Below are 19,012 nucleotides of genomic sequence, written 5' to 3'. Positions count from 1 at the left end.
AGATCGGTCACCAGATCATGTAACACATAGTATATAGTGCTACATATAGTGCACATGAACTCTGTAATTATATTAGTAAATTAATAATATAATATATTATATATATATATAATTACTTTATAAGAATTAAAATAAAACACATGCTATAGTGCAGAAAGGAGGGCGGTACTAGTTAAGTCACCTAAAAAAACTAAATCAATATCAGTTAAGTGTACGCTGTATTTAGAATGTTTTCGCCGCTTTACCTTGAAGTCAGGCCGCCTATTTCCCAACGGAGAACTGAAGCTGTTACATTAATCTACGCTCTCTTCAGACTCTCAAGACTCTTTTTTTTTTTACCACAAAGAACACGGGAGCTGCTCGTCTACCGCTGTCAGATTGAGTCGTCTCGTGAACATTTCTGTTTTGTCAATGGAGTCGTGAGGCTTTGAAGAATGCCATATAACAGGATCGCTACCTGTCGGAAATGGCTGTCTGACGGTTGAAAATATTCTAAATATAGCGTACACTTAAACTGATAATGATTTTTTAAGGTGTTTAATTACGTTTTGCTGCTGCATCTACAGCAGTACATTGCTGAGCCACCACTCATTCATTTATTTTAATTTTAAAATGGACTTTTAATGTAGCTTCTCTGTAAAAAGGTTTTTATGCTCAGCCTGTTTCATAATTGCAGCTACATAATATTGTAATCGGTCAACACCAGATGGAAACGCATGCCATAAATAAGTATAGTATTATTACAGTAGTTTATTACTGTGTCGTTCTTTCTCTTCTGCCCACCTGCATGTGCAAAATACCTGCAACGCCATAGATGGAATACCATATGATGACTAAATAAATGAACACATAATGTGACAGGAGCAGGCTTGGTAGCTAAGTGGTTACAGTGCATGCCAAATGGCAGCAAAGTCCATTTGTTGCATCTCATACGCCTCCAATTTCAGCCAAAATACCAAACATATCTCTAAAAAAAAGATTCAGACAGACAGTACAGAGGCATAGAGCATTGTGTCTTTGCTGGTTGACCTTGATGCGATCTACAGTATACTGCTTAGCTACACTGTTTCCTGTTTTTAATGACAATGTCATTAAAGAACCCAAACTGAACAAACGTGATTCCACGCTACAACCGAGGCTCATTAGCACAAAGCTGTAGGCCTTTGTGGACCAAGTGCTGAACGGTGATCGATGCTCACCTCATTATGACAACAAAGAGTAAAGCTTACGCCTAAGGCTTGAGGACAGTGAACGTGCAAAACTTGATAGCTACCAAATTAAGCCTTTTCCTCTCAGATGCCTGCATAAATACCGTGAGTGCTGGAACTTTTGCTTTTATGTTGGTGTTGTGTCAGTAGTAACAGTGTGCAATGTTTTTTCATCTGACGGACATGTTCAACTGACTCCTCTTCCGCTTTATTCAAAGAATGTATATGTCACTGTGTTCATATTATGCTAATATATAGACGTCACGACTAGGGAGAGTGGGGTCGGTTGGGACACAAAATAACCTTCCATTACTCACAGATACAGGGGTCTGCTGACAATTTAAGTTTTTAGAAATTAACCCACAAGTGAAAGGCAAACTTTGTTGAATGTACAAGGAGTGCATTTTCCCAAAAGTCTGCTACCCTGGAATGATTACTTGAATTAATTAATTAATTGAAAAAAAATAAAAATAAATATGGCATAACTAGAATGGCAGAAGAATAAAAACAAAAGATCCCAAAATCTAACCACCAGCTGTAGTTTTTTTTTTAAATAGTCAGAAGGTCTTTATTTTGAGGTTCTAAGTGAGGAACTGTTGTTTGCTAACTTGCCATGTTTCAACCGACCGCTCTCCCTCCTGCATGGGTGACATCATGAATTAGACAATAGCATTCGGAATAAAACCCTAGCAGAAGGATAAGAGGAGTAATATACAAGCCTACAAATAAGTAGTGTTGAAAGTTTATGATTTTTTACGAATACTGAGTAATTTCTTTATTGTTTCTCATTTCCTCAACACAATGCTCACCTGTAAATTCAGAATCAGAATACGGTTTATTGGCCTTTGGTGCATTTGATAAACATATTAAAAGGAGTTATTACATACAGGCAAAATATAAACTGAACCATCAAGTTATAAGAAATGTGTACTAGCCAATAAAAAACCTCCAAAAGAGCCAAACTGCGTGTAGTCTGAATGCCTTTTGAAACTGATTTTGGAAGACGTTTCCATAACATACATCCGGACAATAAAACATGCAACTTGTGGGAGCTGATCACTGCACAGCACCAGTGATCAACTGTTTACTGCATTCTGCTCTGCTTATGACGACAGCACTTACAGAAGATAATGCCATTGAGTTGTCAGAAGGAACCCTCAGCCCTCTACAGATCCTTTGAGATGTCCTGCAGTTGACACAATGCCTGTCTCTCTCTTGTGACAAAGACACCCTGCTGCCTTTAATATCCAATCATCAGTGTTGGCTCTAAAGGCGCTGACTCAAAAGGAATCATGTACAGAGAAGGGGTCATTTTTAACAAATAAATCCCTTCAGGGTGAGAAGGTCACACAGCTACTTAGAAGAGAGATGAATAGTTTGACACAAAATATTAATTTTATTATGGTTTTATTGATCTAAAAATGAAAGGAAATGGCAATGGTGATCACAATTGCATTCTCAAAAAATGTATTCATAGTAACAGTCTGTTATTCATTTAAATGTATTCTTATTCATAGCATTGGTCTGTTATTAATAGCAATAGTATGTTAATCATATAAACAGTCTGTCACTCATAGCTTTGGTCTGTTATTAATAGCTTTGGTCTGTTACTCATGGCAACGGTTTGTTATTCATAGCAACAGTGATATTCATAGAAATGGTCTGTTGTTCATAGCAACAGTCTATTACTCATAGCAACGGTCTGTTACTCATAGCAACTTTTGTTATTCATAGCAATGGTCTGTCACTCATAGCAACGTTTGTTATTTATAGCAACGGTCTATCACTCATAGCAACAGTCTGTCACTCATAGCAACGGGTTGTTATTCATAGCAACGGTCTGTCACTCAATGCAACGGGTTGTTATTCATAGCAACGGTCTGTCACTCATAGCAACAGTCTGTCACTCATAGCAACGGGTTGTTATTCATAGCAACGGTCTGTCACTCATAGCAACGGTCTGTCACTCATAGCAACGAGTTGTTATTCATAGCAACGGTCTGTCACTCATAGCAATGGTCTGATATTCATATTAATGGTCTGATATTCATCTCAACAGTCTGATATTCATATCAACAGTCTGGTATTCATATCAACGGTCTGGTATTCATAGCTACGGTCTAGTATTCATAACAATATCTAACGGTCTGTTATAAAGAAATAACAGACTGTAGATAGATGTTATTAATAATCAGAATAGAGTATTCAACAAAGCTGTGTATCAACATGGCTTGCTTGTTCATGCAGTAATTACAATGGTTGGTTGGTTTGTCTGTTCGGTTTGAGAATTTCAGCTTTTTATTTGTCAATGGTGCGCAGTCACAGACAAGAAGCAGAAAGGTGCTTTTACAGTCTTCATGGGTTTTGTTCAGAGATCAAGCAACAGCTATTTTTCACATATTTCATACAGTTCAGCAAATTGGAAAAAGGCAAAAGAAATCCCAACTTGTTCAAATTCTCCACAAAGGAACACTATGAAATGCATCAGGAGAATTGGGGAACGAAGAAAAAAAATAGATCAAGCGGCAACAAAGATATGTGCCACGATGTTGCAGAAGAGAGAAATATAACAGGGAAGTCAAGATAAGGTGCAAATAAAGATGGGAAAGGGTTCAGAGACAAAGCCATCATATTAATTTCCACTTCCTCCATGAAACAGTGCATCCCTAACCTCCTGCTGCCACTCATGATGTAAGGCTGAGGCAATTAACCTCCTTCATCTGTTACACACATGGCTTTGTGTGTGCCTGCATGTAGCATGCACTAATGTGAGGCTACATTTTGTGTATATTTTGTGTGTTTGCGAGCCAGTGATTCAGATCAAAGATATACTCCTGCTGCCTTTCACCTCAGGGAGATGATGTCATCCTCCACACAAGAGATTCTGGCAAACAGCTGAATTTACTCAAGATTTAAAAAAAAAGGAAAAAACTCATCCTCGTCTTGCAGCTGCAGCATGACATCATGTGCCAGACATTACATTCCGCTAAATATAATATATGGTTATTACTTAGTCAACCACAGTGCTTCTTTTTAAATGGAGGCAACTGTTGCGTAATGGAATTAAATGAGCATGCTAACCAGTTAGCATTGACTCGTCTTTTCCTGCCACACCACTTGTTCATGGAGAAACAATAGTGAGTCACTGTAGTGTCCAGTCTATCCTGAGTCCTACTCGAGAGGACCAAGTAGTAGAGCTGCCATAAGGGCTTGTCAATCATGTTGAAGGCACACGGTCCGTGTATGTTTTGTTTATTGGAATAAATCCAAAGGGCTAAACCAAGAACAGGTTGTCGCCCTCCCCGTCAACAAGAGACTATTTTGCCGGGTGGTGAGTGAGCGGAAGCTCTAACAGACAGCTAGCACTTAGCAGTAGCAACTCGCATTCTCTGCAGTCGGCACAAACCCCAGAGCGGGGGTCATCTGGGTTTTGTAGCGTGCATGCGCAGCAACGACTGTGAGGTATTCATGTCCGAATAAAGTAAACCCACCCTGCCTCCGCATCTGCCTCGTCAATACACTACACGGCCGTTACAAGGGTTAGACCCAGCTCCAGCCCGGTATTGTGGTTTTCCCTGACTGGACGGAAAACATCCAGGAAAGCACCATCTCAGAAGAAGCTGGGACAGGAAACTGTCAATCAATTACTTCTCAAAATGAATCGTTAGAAGGGCAAAAACACATCGACATTTAAATGTGTATATCAAATTTCTCAACACAGCATGGAAAGTGGGAACATTACGAGTCACAAACATCTGACTTGCACTTGTCCATCTGGGAAGCTTGAGCAAGATTCTGAAAGCATCATTAAATGCCACCTGAATCTTTTTCATTTTCGCTTTACTATAACTGCACCACAGGTGGGCTGTATAGAGAGGAGTACAGTAGGCTCTGAAGAGAGCAGTTTTAACATCTGCTGTACACATATGACATTTACGTGCCAGCATGTTGGCGCTGCACATCGTCATCATCACTGAGGTCGTTCCTGATGATGTGACCCAAATATCTGACTTTCTGCACCACATTTAGCTCCTGGTCTCACAAAAAAAAGGAAGGAAAATGTAGCTTCTGATCCTCCTTGGTTTTAGCTATCATGATAACACTCTTTCTAGAGTTGAACTTGATATCATAGTGCACCCCATACCTTCAGCAGACTCTGAGCAATTGTTGTAAACCAGCGCTGTAAGGGGACAGGACCACTAAGTCGTCAGCGTAGGTCAGATGGTTAATAAGACGTTCCCCCACCATACATCCTGCCTTACACTCTTTTAACTCTTTAGAAAGGTCGTCCATATATAGATTAAAAAGAGAAGGTGACAGTATTCCACCTTGTCGGACCCCATTGGTCACTAGGAAGGGTGCAGATACACTCTTAACCCATCTAGCTCGCATGGTTTGACGTGAATACCAAAAGTGCAAAATTCTAATCAAATATGGAGGGACCCCTCGCTCTTGCAATTTGATAAAGAATTTGGAATGATTCATTCGATCAAAAGCTTTAGATGCATCTAGGAAACACATAAATATTGTGGTGTTATGTCTCCTGTATTTACTAACAACTTCTTTCAGTGCATATATACATAAGTCCGTGCTATGTTTACTTTTAAAACCAAATTATCAGTGGTTGTGATGTAATCTTGAAGCCTATCTAAGAGGATTTGTTCTAATACTTTAGAAATTATACTGGCCAGAGAAATTGGTCGGTAATTTTCAATGCTGGATATTTTGCCGGTTTTATTTTTGATTACTGGCACTAACAGAACAGTGAGCATCGAGTCAGGAAGAAGTACGCCGTGCATTAACAATCCAGAGAAACACAGAGCGAGTAACACTGACATGCTGTTGCTAGCAGGCCTCAGATGTTCTGCTCTTATTTGGTCAAGGCCACATGCTTTGTTCAATGCCAATTTTTCAATGGCATACAACACTTCATCAGGTCTAATACACACACCAGCATCATTGGGAACATCACCCATATTAAATGTGTCACTCTTAACACTGTTGAAAATATCCCTATAATGTTTACTCCACATATCTGCAATACTGTCCGAACCAATAGCCTCATCAATATTGGATGGCAGTGGCAACTTAATGTTATTGGCAACCTTAACTTCTTTCCAGAATTCATAGACATTATTCTGTTGAAACTTTTTGGCCATGGAGTTTGCCCTCATGGCTTGTTCATTTCTTTTAATGAAGCGCACAGCATATTTAAATCTAGCATTTGCTTGTTTCTTATGGTCACACTCTGGACCATGACTTGCTTTTCCTGATAAAACCCAGTTATTAAAAGCTTCTTTAGCCTCTATATGGAGTTCAGATACATATTCATTCCATCCTGGTCTAAGATTATGTTGTTTAGCCCTTTTTTTGCAAAATGATTTACTAACATTATTTAGACAATTCACAATGTTATCATACATTACACATAGATCACTATTGCGGTTTTGGTTCTTACAGTTAATGTTGCCACACAGAATTGCATCAAAACAATGCATCAATATATGTCAATATTTCCGAGGCTCTTATCAGTTTGTGAATTGTAACGCAAGAAATCATCTTCTGTGAGCTTTGACCAATCTACTTTAAAGTTTTCACGGTTATCATCATCATTACTGGTCAACTCAGGTAGACTCTCAACATGTAATCTCATAGAGACAAGTATGTGATCTGTTCAGCTCATACAAGATTGCAACATCCTGGAGACAGTCATGAGCATCAGCTGTACATATACAGAGGTCCAGCCAAGATGTTGTATGCCATGCTTCACTGGTATATGTGTAGCTATTTACTGGCAACAGCACTTTGCTGGAAAGAACCAACTTGCTATCTTGACAAAATTGCATTAGGTGTTGAACAAACAGGGAGTTATTATCTGAAATATCAGCGTTCATATCCCCCACAATAAATATATTTGCATACGCACTGTCTTTGACAAAATAATTTATAAAAGCGAGCCTATGAAGTTGTTCATCCTCGTTTTGTTTACTTTCATAAGGGGTGTAATATTCATTATTTTCATCACGGTAAGCTGCCTTTGTGGTTAATTAGTGCAGTGGTTCTCAAAGTTTTTCTCTCACGCCCCACTTTGGAGCAAGAAAAATGTTCATCCCCAACAAAATTGTAACAAAATGGTTCATATTTCTTATTCATTATTTTTATTGAAATAACAACATTTTGTGACTAGAATAAAGACATTTGCAATCACTTTCAAGTAACCCAGATTGCTCCATCAGACAAAAACTAATACAATGTGCAATCACTTTGTTAGAACAATACAACAATCTGTGCAAAACACAACTCCTATAATAACTAAACAAGTTTAAATATTTGTCAATGGAGAGTTTTACTGAGTTTTACACTGCATATCTTTTCAAAACAACAACGACAACAACATGCAGCCTGTGCCGATGTGAGTGCAGATGTGTGAGAGACATCAAGTTGTATCAGTATTAGTGGCTGCAATGAGCCTGCTTTCCACTACAAATCTTTTTTTAAAACAATCCATGCAGAAAAGCCGATCTCACAGAGGCAGGATGCCCACCGCCCTGTGTCCGATGAGTGGCTGCTCCCTCTCCACACCAAGCCTGAACTCACTCAGTGTTTGAGCTGTACACCTCAGCCTCCGGGTAGAGTCGGACGTCATCTCGATAAACTGGAGCTGAAATCAGCAGGTGCTGCGGCACTGAAGGGATCTCTCACTCAGTCATACTGAGCACCGTTGTGTGGGAAGTTCTTTTGAAAGTAGCCTCTCAGGGGAGAGATGTGCTCTTTACCAGGAATCACTGTGGTGGCATCCACATCACTGGTTTCAGCAAATTCACTCAGATTCTCAAAGGAAGCAATATTCCCTTGATCAAGTCGCCTGTCCCACATCTCCAGCTTCTGAGTGACACTGCTAATCTTGTCTGCTGTTGAAATTCCTGCAACGTACTTGCAAAACTGTGTCATTAGAGAGAGGGATAGTCTTCAATTTGTCTCAACAAGCATTGTTGAAACCGTATCGAGAGCTGCAGGTGTGTGGTTTCTTGCACTGCGCAATTTTGTATGACTCCAGTGGTGCTTTGTTGGTTACTGATGCCCCTTTTTGCCTGATTGCGATATTCACCAAGTATTCATCAAGTTTCCTCTGAAAATACTCCAGTGGCTTATTGACGTGCGTGGAGTGTAATGTCTCCAAGTGTCTTTTTACTTTGTTGGATTTCAAACTGTCCGCTGCCAGAGTTTTCAGACATAAAACACAGACGTCTCTCCTCATCTCCTCCCGCATTCACCGTGAAACCCAGAGCAAGATAGGCATCATCATATTTACTTCTTGGTGTCTTGCTGTTTGTCTCGTTTGCTTTTCTTTTCCCTCAAATGTCTCTTCATTTCTTCACACTAAGCTACACGTGTGAGTCGCAAAGGATCTTGGACGTCGCGCATGCGCAAGCGTAACCTGTTAACGGCCTAGCATAAACATTTACACGAAAGTACAGGCATTTTGCCATCTATTTATTAATTACTTAATTTATTGTCCGTGTAATTTGTACTTTTGAAATATGTGAAGTTCTTTGAATACAAACATTCTGCATTTCCCCCTGCGCACCACCTGTAATAACACTGCGCCCCCACTAGAGGGGCGTGCCTGACAGTTTGACAATTACTGGACTTGTTTTTACTGGCATGGATTGTAACCAGCCGCACATTCTTCTAATATCCATATCCAAGAACTATGTACACTTGTGTGACGAGAACATGAACTCACACAATCTATTTTTCAAGAGTTCTCATTTTTACCCAATCCCCAAAGCAACACATTTTCTGACTTAAAATGTTTTTAATAAAAATTTTAAAAAAAATTAAAAATAGAAGCTAGTCATCTAGAAACGCCACCTGACCACAAACTGACACGCTGCCTTAACGCCCGGCATCAGCGCGCCGAGTCCAAGCGGCTGACAGAGTTAAGAATGATTTGTCGAGGGGGCTCAGAGACACGCACACACACACAAACAAATTTATGAAAACCCACAAAGACAGATAACGGGGGCTGTAATTACACAGTCGCTCTTCAGCCGAGAGTGAACAACTCTGCACTTAAGAGAGGATTCTAAACACATAGATCTAGGGATAGGATGTTTTATACATATTTGAGCTATAATTACAACCATCAAGGAGGGGGGTTGCAGATATGGCTAGAGGTGGACACTCCTCTCAAATGCACATATGTAATTGTGTGTGTGTGTGTGTGTGTGTGTGTGTGTGTGTGTGTGTGTGTGTGTGTGTGTGTGTGTGTGTGTGTGTGTGTGTGTGTGTGTGTGTGTGTGTGTGTGTGTGTGTGTGTGTGTGTGTGTGTGTGTGTACACTCATTTCTTGGTTGGCTGGTCAAATTGGTATGTTATATTCAGGTAGAAAGAGCAACATTTTTTACACTCCTGTGTAATTAAAGTGGGGGTTGTTTATGAATTAGTGTACTCGTGATTTGTGTGTATTTCTTTTTTAGTATTATTATGACAAACCAGATCTGTACGTGAACATTTTCAATCATTCAATCTATAGAATTACAATGATACAATTTGATTTCATTTTATTTTTAGTTCCCCGGTCCATTATAGCTGATCATAAATCCAAAATAAAACATATATTCTCACCTAATGTTGCATTAGATCTTTTTGAATTCTTGTGTTTAAATTTGACTTTGACACATTCAGAGTTGACATGTTTTAGTTATTTGATTAATATTAGCTACACAGATATGTTGTGTTTATTATTCATGTATATATTCATGCAAAGGCGGAGGGACTGATCAATGCTGCTTGCAGCTTTAATTTGTGTATATTATTCATGTTTATTTTTTTATTTGAAGATCTAATGCAAATATCTTAAAACCATGTGTTACTCACATTGTGATATCTTTTGTTTGATATGAATCAATTGGCATTGTGGCCATGTAATGGAGTGTAAATAATAAATTAGTGATATTAGTGGCTGCACAGCATTAACCTCAGTGGCATGTTATTCAAGACTCAAAGTTAGTTCAAATAATAAAATCACATGAAAGCTTTTCTGTAGCACTTTTAAAAGTCAAATATGGCTGGCAAGAAGATTATATAATCAGGAAAATTAGTTGATTATTATTATTTAATTATCTGAATTCTGAAAAAAATGTAAACACAACTGAATTGTAACAAAATAACTCAACTCAGAATTCTATGAACAGGCTATTCTGAAACACATACTCTTGTCATCCTAACTTGTATTATGCACCACACATCATCTGCAAAACAGATCCGTTTCTAGTGGTTTGAAAGCGGATGAAGTCCAGAGCCCAGAGAAGTGAGGGGGGCGTGCAGCACCTCTCTGCACCACGTCGCCTGGAAACATGCCCCAGGCTCAGCAGCAGGCACTTGATAGGCCGGCCAAAGTCAATCAGTTTGTCTTTAAGGGGGATAGAGCTGTGGTCAGCTGATGAACCAAAGGACGCAGCAGCTGTTTTGAAGCAGCTTTTTAAGAGACACTTACACCACACACCTGTGGCTTTATGGGCCCTCAGGGTGTGGGGCCCTGGTGGTTTGCTCAGTTGAGAATCCCATCCCATTTGTTCAACGATACGTTTTTCTGGAGTGGTCTGTCTCTCCTCCGTTGTTGTTTTTTCGTCCCTTTTCCTCCGGGTTGGTTTTCACGTCCCGTCTCCCTGCCTCCTCCTCAGGTGTTTTGTGGAACTTGTCGTCATGCGACGCCCTGAAGATGCCCATCATCCAGGATGCCCTCGCCGTGCTGACCAACGCTGTGATCATCCCCCACTCGGGCTGGGACACGTCCCCGCATACACAGGAGGACCGCAAGCTGCACCTCCACTCCTCCCAGGTCCTCCGCAACGCCACAGGCTGCCTCCGGTCAGTATCTGTTTCTTATCCAACATCAGTGATATTTATTGTCGCAAATATAATATAATATATATATTCTATATAATATAGAAATGACATACTCGCTCACTTTGCGAGATCACGGTCTGCCAATACCAACCACATTCAAGCAGAGAAAGGAGTCCCCCTATTGTCGGTTATTTTTAGGTCATAGTCTGTCATTTTTACCCAGAGAGCTGACGGACTTCAGCAGCATTTCGGATGACTCGCCACGAGGCTTCAGAGTTGCTGTAGCTTTTGTGTTTTTACACTCGAGACGTGATGCTAGTCATACAGGGAAGTCTGGAAGTAGTAGGACTGTGACACATTCTTGTTTGTTGTTTTTTGGCTCCGTGCTCCACCACGCCGGATATTTAAAAAAGATAAACAGTGCCGATAACACCCGAGTGCCTCAGATGTTATTGGCTGTGCGTGACATGTTTTTAAAACAATTCAGAATACGGGGTGTAAAAAAAGTCCTGTTACTTCAAATCGTTCTGGATTGTTGTTTTTTTTCTGGCCACTTGGGGGCAGTGCAACGATCTGTAAACACTAACACTGACATGCTGCCAACTTATCGTCAACGCTGGGGTTCACACTGAGCGCAGGATTGCCAATGGGGTGGGGGGAAATCAAAGAATCAGATCATATATGTGTTTATATTATCAGAGTAGCTTTTGTGATTATATATTATCAACTATATTATCTTAATTTTCACTACATATAGTCATGTAGCTCCTATATGTAGTCACACGTACAGTGCAGTATAACTAGTCACTTATTTACCTATAAATATGCATTAAGGCACATTGTTCATTATGAATATGCCTATTCGTCTATTTGTGCTTGTTGTGATAATATCTTGGCATTCTTGCTAGTGAATATGAATATAAAATACAGGAGTGAGAATTAGGAATAATGAAGGCACGTCTGATAGACCACCCTCACAGACTAATACATCCTCACACCATTATTAAACATCAGATGTGTGACTGGGCCTTACCGAAAAGGCCCCGTCTGCGCCGATTGTCTCGTGTGAAGGAATATGGGGCACCTATTTCTCAGGCCGTGGTCGGTATGTTACAATGTTCATTCATTGTCATTGGACAACAGAGTTGCGCAACAAAATGCAGTTTGTAGTTACACACACCTGCAATTAAAAACTATGCTATTTGTGGAGTCTGGAGGACCATTTTAAGGGTCTCTCTCCATCAAACACATCTTGCAGACAGAATAATGACGACTTTGCCCTGAAACATTCCCGAGTACACATCAGCTGTGTACGTGTATTTGTTTTTTATTGCATCATCTTATTATTTCTGCAGACATATATTTGAAACAGGAGAACAAATAGTTCCCGTACCATGCGTGGCCCATTAATCTCAACTGCAATGTGTCTACTCACCTGCTCTCTGTGAAGATCCAGTAAACATATCAAGTGCTTAGTCGAGCTTCTAATGCTGTGTGTGTTGTATAAGAAATAAAATACCCAGAAATGAATCTAACCAAAACACAAAGTGCATTTATGTTGATGTTTTATCTGTTTCTGTCTTTTGCCATGTCCACAAAAAGCTGAAAACCACACACACACACACACACACGCACACACACACACACACACACGGCTTAATGCGGCTACCTATTTCCACATTCGGACAAACGTGGAGCAACATTAATTTGCAGTCACGATTCTCACTGTGAAAATACGCAATAAAAGCATCAAAGAAGCCCACACTAAAACACTAAGACATATTTATCATCACTGTTCTGTTGTTTATGAAGGCTTACGGACGTACTCACTCCATTTAAGAAGTATTCAGGCATTAACACAGGTTGCATAAGTAAATGCCCCCCCCGGGTCTTGACAACCACATATTGGTTTGAGACTAAAATGGTGACGTTTGTTATTAAAGGAAAACAAATGCGGCTAATGGCGTTTTGGAAGCTCGGTGCCATTTCTCACTGACATCGAGGGCGCGGGCATCTCCTAGCCGTCCTTAATAGTCTGACATTTAAAGGGCATTGCATTACGTATCCACTATCACATATCCGTATGCTTCAACACACACACACACACTTTACAGACGTGCGTATGATATTCTGAAGCTGTGCTCCATGTTCAGTTCTCAGCTGGACTGTTCATTGATTGTGTGTGTGTGTGTGTGTGTGTGTGTGTGTGTGTGTGTGTGTGTGTCAGGAATGTGAGTTCTGCAGGCGAGGAGGCCCGGCGGAGGATGAGGGAGTGCGAGGGCCTGACAGACGCTCTGCTCTACGTCATCCAGACCGCTCTGGGGAGCAGTGAGATCGACAGCAAGGTGCCTCTCTTGCACACATTCTCTCATGGCCTCGAGCTCACGCACACACAAAGACATCTGAATACAAATATACTTGCACGGGAATAAAAAAGAAAAAGATCTCAATGACTGAAAAGTTGTGTGGATGTGGGTCTGCATGCTTTTATGTTTTTATCATAATTATTTATTTAGTTTTTATCACCGTCCAAATATTTTTAAAACTGTGTTTCATGATGATAACTGTGTCGAATATTTTTTATTGACATGCATATGCACGAGTTGTGTGCAAATGTGTTTTATCTTTGTCTGTGCAGACTATTTGCATACGCTGTATATGCACATTAATCTGTATTAAATGTTTGCCTGTGGTTTCTATGTTAATGTGCGAGGTTGGCAGGCCACAAAATACACACTGTAAAATATGAATATGCATCTGCTGATAAATACACATCACTAAGACTTCAGTCTTAATCAGTAATTATCATCAGTATTTATCAAAAGTATAAAAGCCCAAGCTGGCAGATTCTTCTTTACAGTAATATTACCCGACACAGATGGACACGGAAATGTAGACAGACGCATGTGTGTCTGCGTGTCCATATAGCGTATATTATACAGACATCACTGCACAGTATGTTCATAAATGTGTGTGTGTGTGTGTGTGAAAGAAGGACCCACCTAAAACAGTCACGGTCAGTTTAAGTGTGCACTGTAAAATACATTTAGCTGTTGCCGTCGACAACAGTGCATTGCTTTGCACCTGTCTCGTTACTTCTGCCTGTCTCTCCAAACTTAGGGCGCACGAACCGCCACCGCTTTAGGTACTACGCCGAATAGAGATAACAGCCCCACTTCAAAACTCCTGAACATCCCATTAATGTATTTAAAGGATCTTGCTCCTCACGCGGAAATGTGAAGTTTTTAATTCATAGGAAAACCCTCACAAGATCAAAGTCTGCGACAACAATGGGATTAGTCTGTGTGCGTAATGTAGACACAGACGCATGTGTGTCTGCGTGTCCATATAGCAGCGTATATTATACAGACAGCACTGCACAGTATGTTCATAAATGTGTGTGTGTGCATGTCTACTCTCCAGTATGATTTTCAGTGTTTGATTGTTATCTGTCCTCCTTCATGTCTGTCTCTTTCTTTCTCTCTGCCACCAGACTGTAGAGAACTGCGTGTGCATCCTGAGGAACTTGTCGTACCGTCTGGCCGCAGAGACGTCTCACAGCCAGCAGGGGGGGTCGGAGGAGCTGGACGGTCTGTTGTGTGACACCGGTGGCAAGGACGCAGAGAGCTCCGGATGCTGGGGCAAGAAGAAGAAGAAAAAGAAGGGGCACGACCAGGTGGGGAAGCTGAAAGTTGGATGTATTTTTTTAAGATCTTCCCTTTTGTCCTGGTTCTTTACGTCCTCGATTCGGTCAAATCATTTTTGCTGGTGCTTCATGTGAGATCAAAATGGTCGGGCAGAGTTCATCACAGAGCACTGCACATCTGTGCAGTTAATAGTATGGTGGATAATGATAACAATGTGGTGGATTCATCGCTGCTCTCGGATGAATATCCAGACAGGCTGATGTTTGCTCATAGCTAAAACGGAGGCTCCTGTTGCTCCACCTAGCATCTGTCCTGTCTGTGTAATTACTATACCGTTTGTATATCCCTGCGTTGCCTTGGATTCTTAAAGAAGACCGTCTCGTGCTTCCACAAGCATGCCGCAGGTCCGTGCATATACTGAACGAGTCGTGGAAGAGCTTTGTCAACTATTGTGATTTAGTTTAGACTCATTTACTTTAGTTTTCTTCAAAAATTCAAGATAACACAGGGTGAGTAATTGATATGCAAATGTAATTTGAGGTTGAAGTAAATATTAAGGAAGGCCATAAGTATTTGTACTGAAAAACATTGTACATAAAAAATAAAAAAAACGGAGGATTTGCGAAAGACAGACTTGAAGGCTGAAAAAGCGTCAGGAACATCAGTTTAGTTCATATAAAATAACCGGTCCCAGTTCTCGGGATACAACTTCACCAAACTTAAACTTTATTACAATCATCATGTACACTCATGGATAATTGGCATAAAGACGGTTGTTCTGTTTTAAACTTGTATTCTCTCTCCTGACCAGCAGGGGGTGACTCCTCTGGTTGTATTGAAGTCTATATACAATTACTCTACTTCTCTTTTGATTTATTCCCTCAGTAAACATTGTAAACATGAGTTTATGGTCTCAATCTCTAGTTTCGAGTAGTCTTCAATACAGCATTTTGTCTGTCGTACATTATGGTCCATTCAGAGTAAAAAATAGACCATAAAGCAGAGTAGGCTTTAGGGCGGGGCTACCCTCTCTGTGTCACTTCTGGTTGCAGAAAACCAAGATATAGATGGCAAGAATACCAAACTCGACTACATCTACTTCCTTTATACAGTCTGAGTAGTACGAATAGAATTGTAGAGCATTTAATGTGTATTTTCTAAGACACTATGCCTACCATTATATGTTTACATTTGTATTGCTTTGTTCAATATATCATTTTGTACTTCAGCAACATTTGCTCAGTTCACACCATCTCTCGTCTCAAATGAGTATTTATGAATTTTATATTCATGATGTTTTAGCCGGAATTGTTGTTTTTGTCACCTCGACCTGTGATTTCACCCACCTGGATTATTGAGGGCCACGTCACCCGAATACGGTGATTTACAGCTACGTGCAGAAGCTAGATGATGTGATTGGTCCGTCTTCTTAATTGAATGTTTTTGTTGTTCTACACAGCAGGATCACACGATTATGGCTCTACCTACATATTGACCCTCTACTGTATGCACTCACTACCTTTGCTCAGAATCAAAAGAAAACAAAGGCACTTTTAGTATTTCGATCTGGATTTCCTGGGTGTGTCCATCTGCTGCCAACAGGAAGAGTTCCGTCCTCCGGTTAGTTAAAATAAAGCGAGTGCCCTATTAGTTGTAGAATTGGCAGACACCAAGCGGCTGCCGTGGAGTAGGCTCGAACCTCTTGTGATGGTAAGAAGCAATCAGCATCACATTCGGGTTGAGTGGAAGACGTCTTTTACAACTTCTAGTGAAGCTGTGAAATTGAAAACCCGACACATCCGGTGGATTTGTTCATTAGCCCTGCATGCTTTTTATTTATTTTTATTGATCTCCCCCTTTTTTTTACTTCTGGAAAAGGAAGAGAAAGGAGGTTTAAGAAAAAATGATGTTAGTGATGAGCCAGGCCTTTTAACTTATTTTTGCCAAGCGAACCCTCAAAGAATTTGTTGTGTATCCAGGCAGATCCAGTGAGATAAGGGATCTCAAAACTATCCCTGGGATCAGATTGTAAAGGGAGAAATCATAACCTCTCCAAAATGATAATACCCCCCCCCCCCCCCCCCCCACTTATCGTCCCTCTAGCTGTCTGTCTCCACTCCAGTGCAGCTGTAAGCGATTACCATGAAGTAGCGATTGGGGAGCTTGTTGGAGAGGGCAAAACTCTATCAACGGTGGGGTAATTAGAAGAGAGAATGAGGAGACAGGAGAGGAGGGAAGGATATATCAGTAGAGAGGAGATATAAAGGGAGAGGGAGAGTCAAGAAGGAAAGATGGAGGGGGGAGACAACAATTTATTTCTTATTTTTTTCAATGCAGTCTGTTGGCAGCGTTACAAAGCCTCATCAGATGTTGTGGGACATTACGTCATTGCAGATGGAAGGAGGACGATACTATTTTCTATACAAAATCACATTCAGATAAAGCATACAAAGACTCTTTAGTCGAGTTTTCAGAAGTTCTCAATAGACCTCAGACCGTCTTTACAATAAATGTGTCCTGGATCACAAGTAGACAGCTCTACACACAAGTTTAAGCGACCACTCAGACCCATTATTGTGATATGATGACTTGCCGAGGTGGGCGACTGTGGCTCAGTGGTAGAGCAGGATCGTCCTTCAATCAGAGGAGGATTGGTGGTTTGAACCCTGGCTTCGCTAGTCCATGTTGTGTCCTTGGGCAAGACACTTAACCCCAAACGATGTGTGAATGTTAGATAGTCCTGATGGGCAGGTGGCACCTTGCATGGTAGCCCCTCCCATCAGTGTATTAATGGATGAATCATGACAAGTAGTGTTAAAGTGCTTTGAGTGGTCGGAAGACTAGAAAAGCGTTGTACAAGTACAGGTCCATTTAACTGTACTTTATGTATAATAAGTTATGATAGATGAGCTGCTTATGTGTATGTTTTCACTCTTAACTCATTCTTTAGACATTCTTAGTCACTTTTGATACAATGGTTGCTTTTTTTTTTTATCCGACTGAAATGACAACTGGCGCAAGCAGATTTGATCAGCTCTCTGAATTTGCACAAAAAAAAAATGCATAGGCATATAACAACAAGTCAACCATGTAGTACAGGGCAGCATCTAATGATTACTTATTGATTCCAAATACCTCTCTTCATCATGCACCTACTCATCAACACATGTCAGTCAAATGCCACCACTGCTAATCTGTGTGAATTATATTGCAATGTCACTTCCAAATCTTATCAAGACCCAGAGCTTTCACTACAAATACAGTATGTGTGTGTTTTCCAAAATGCATCAGCAACGCAATGTCAGATTTCAATTACAGAGCAGAGAGAAAAAACAAATGCACAAACAGATGAATGCCAGCGTATTTATACACAGTTAATGAATAGTAAATCCTCTCTCTCTCCTTCCCCTGTTCTTGCCCGAGGGGACCAGGCTGGCACCCTACCACTGTCAAACCTCGCCTCACGCAGAATTCAAAACGCTTTTCTATTCTAAATGACGTCTCATCTTCCGCAGTGGGACGGCGTCGGCCCATTTCCAGAATTGGCGGAACCCCCGAAGGGCATCCAGATGTTGTGGCACCCCACCATCGTCAAGCCCTACCTCACACTGCTGTCGGAGTGCTCCAACCCAGACACCCTGGAGGGAGCAGCTGGGGCTCTGCAGAACCTAGCTGCTGGCAGCTGGAAGGTAAGGATTATGCCTATATCACTGTTATACCAAAGGGCATCTGCTGTGTATTGAATGTGTTAGTGGGTGCCAAAGTGTTCTGAAAGAAAGAATTCTCAGCACACGGCAAAATAACAACCCCAGAGGTCCCCCATATTCAAAAGAAATCAGATTGTCTAGAAGTCTATGAGAAAATGACTCTACTTCTCACTTGATTTATTCCCTTAGTAAATTGTAAACATGAGTTTATGGTCTCAATCTCTAGTTTTGAGTCTTCTTTAATACATCACGATGTTCATTTAGTAAATGATGGTCCATTGAGAGCCAAATAGACCATAAAGCAGGGTATGCTTTCGGGTGTGGCTACCTTCAACTCGTGAAAAGCAAATTGTAGCATTTTGGTCGCCTAAAAATGTCTTATCCAGTGTTCGGTTGTACTTAGCTCCACCCTCTTGCGTCACTTCTGGTGGCGACAGACAAAATGCTGAACTCAAGGCTTCAAAACTGTAGTCTATAAACCAATGGGACGCCACAATTACTACGTCCATTTCTAACATACAGTACACGTGTTGGATTACACTTTTATGCAATGGCATCCAAAAGACTCTAATAATACATTTTAATAATAATAATGA

At 40.7% G+C, this 19,012-nt stretch overlaps 1 protein-coding gene across 6 annotated transcripts in view; it reads left to right on the top strand.

The window, feature by feature from the left end:
- The window catches only part of ctnnd2b (catenin (cadherin-associated protein), delta 2b), a 155,296-nt gene that overhangs the window by 120,355 nt on the left and 15,929 nt on the right, over window positions 1-19,012 (top strand). For all 6 annotated transcript variants that reach the window (XM_034555363.1, XM_034555360.1, XM_034555358.1 and 3 more), the window contains 4 exons: window positions 10,897-11,083; window positions 13,290-13,407; window positions 14,556-14,738; window positions 18,225-18,398. In XM_034555363.1, coding sequence (XP_034411254.1) covers window positions 10,897-11,083; window positions 13,290-13,407; window positions 14,556-14,738; window positions 18,225-18,398 — 662 coding nt within the window. The remainder of the gene's footprint in view (window positions 1-10,896; window positions 11,084-13,289; window positions 13,408-14,555; window positions 14,739-18,224; window positions 18,399-19,012) is intronic.

This window comes from Cyclopterus lumpus, chromosome 17 (genome assembly GCF_009769545.1).
Source record: "Cyclopterus lumpus isolate fCycLum1 chromosome 17, fCycLum1.pri, whole genome shotgun sequence".
NCBI classification, from domain to species: domain Eukaryota; kingdom Metazoa; phylum Chordata; class Actinopteri; order Perciformes; family Cyclopteridae; genus Cyclopterus; species Cyclopterus lumpus.
The sequence above is the reverse complement of the archived record's forward strand: the minus strand, read 5'-3'. Positions and strand labels throughout refer to the sequence as shown.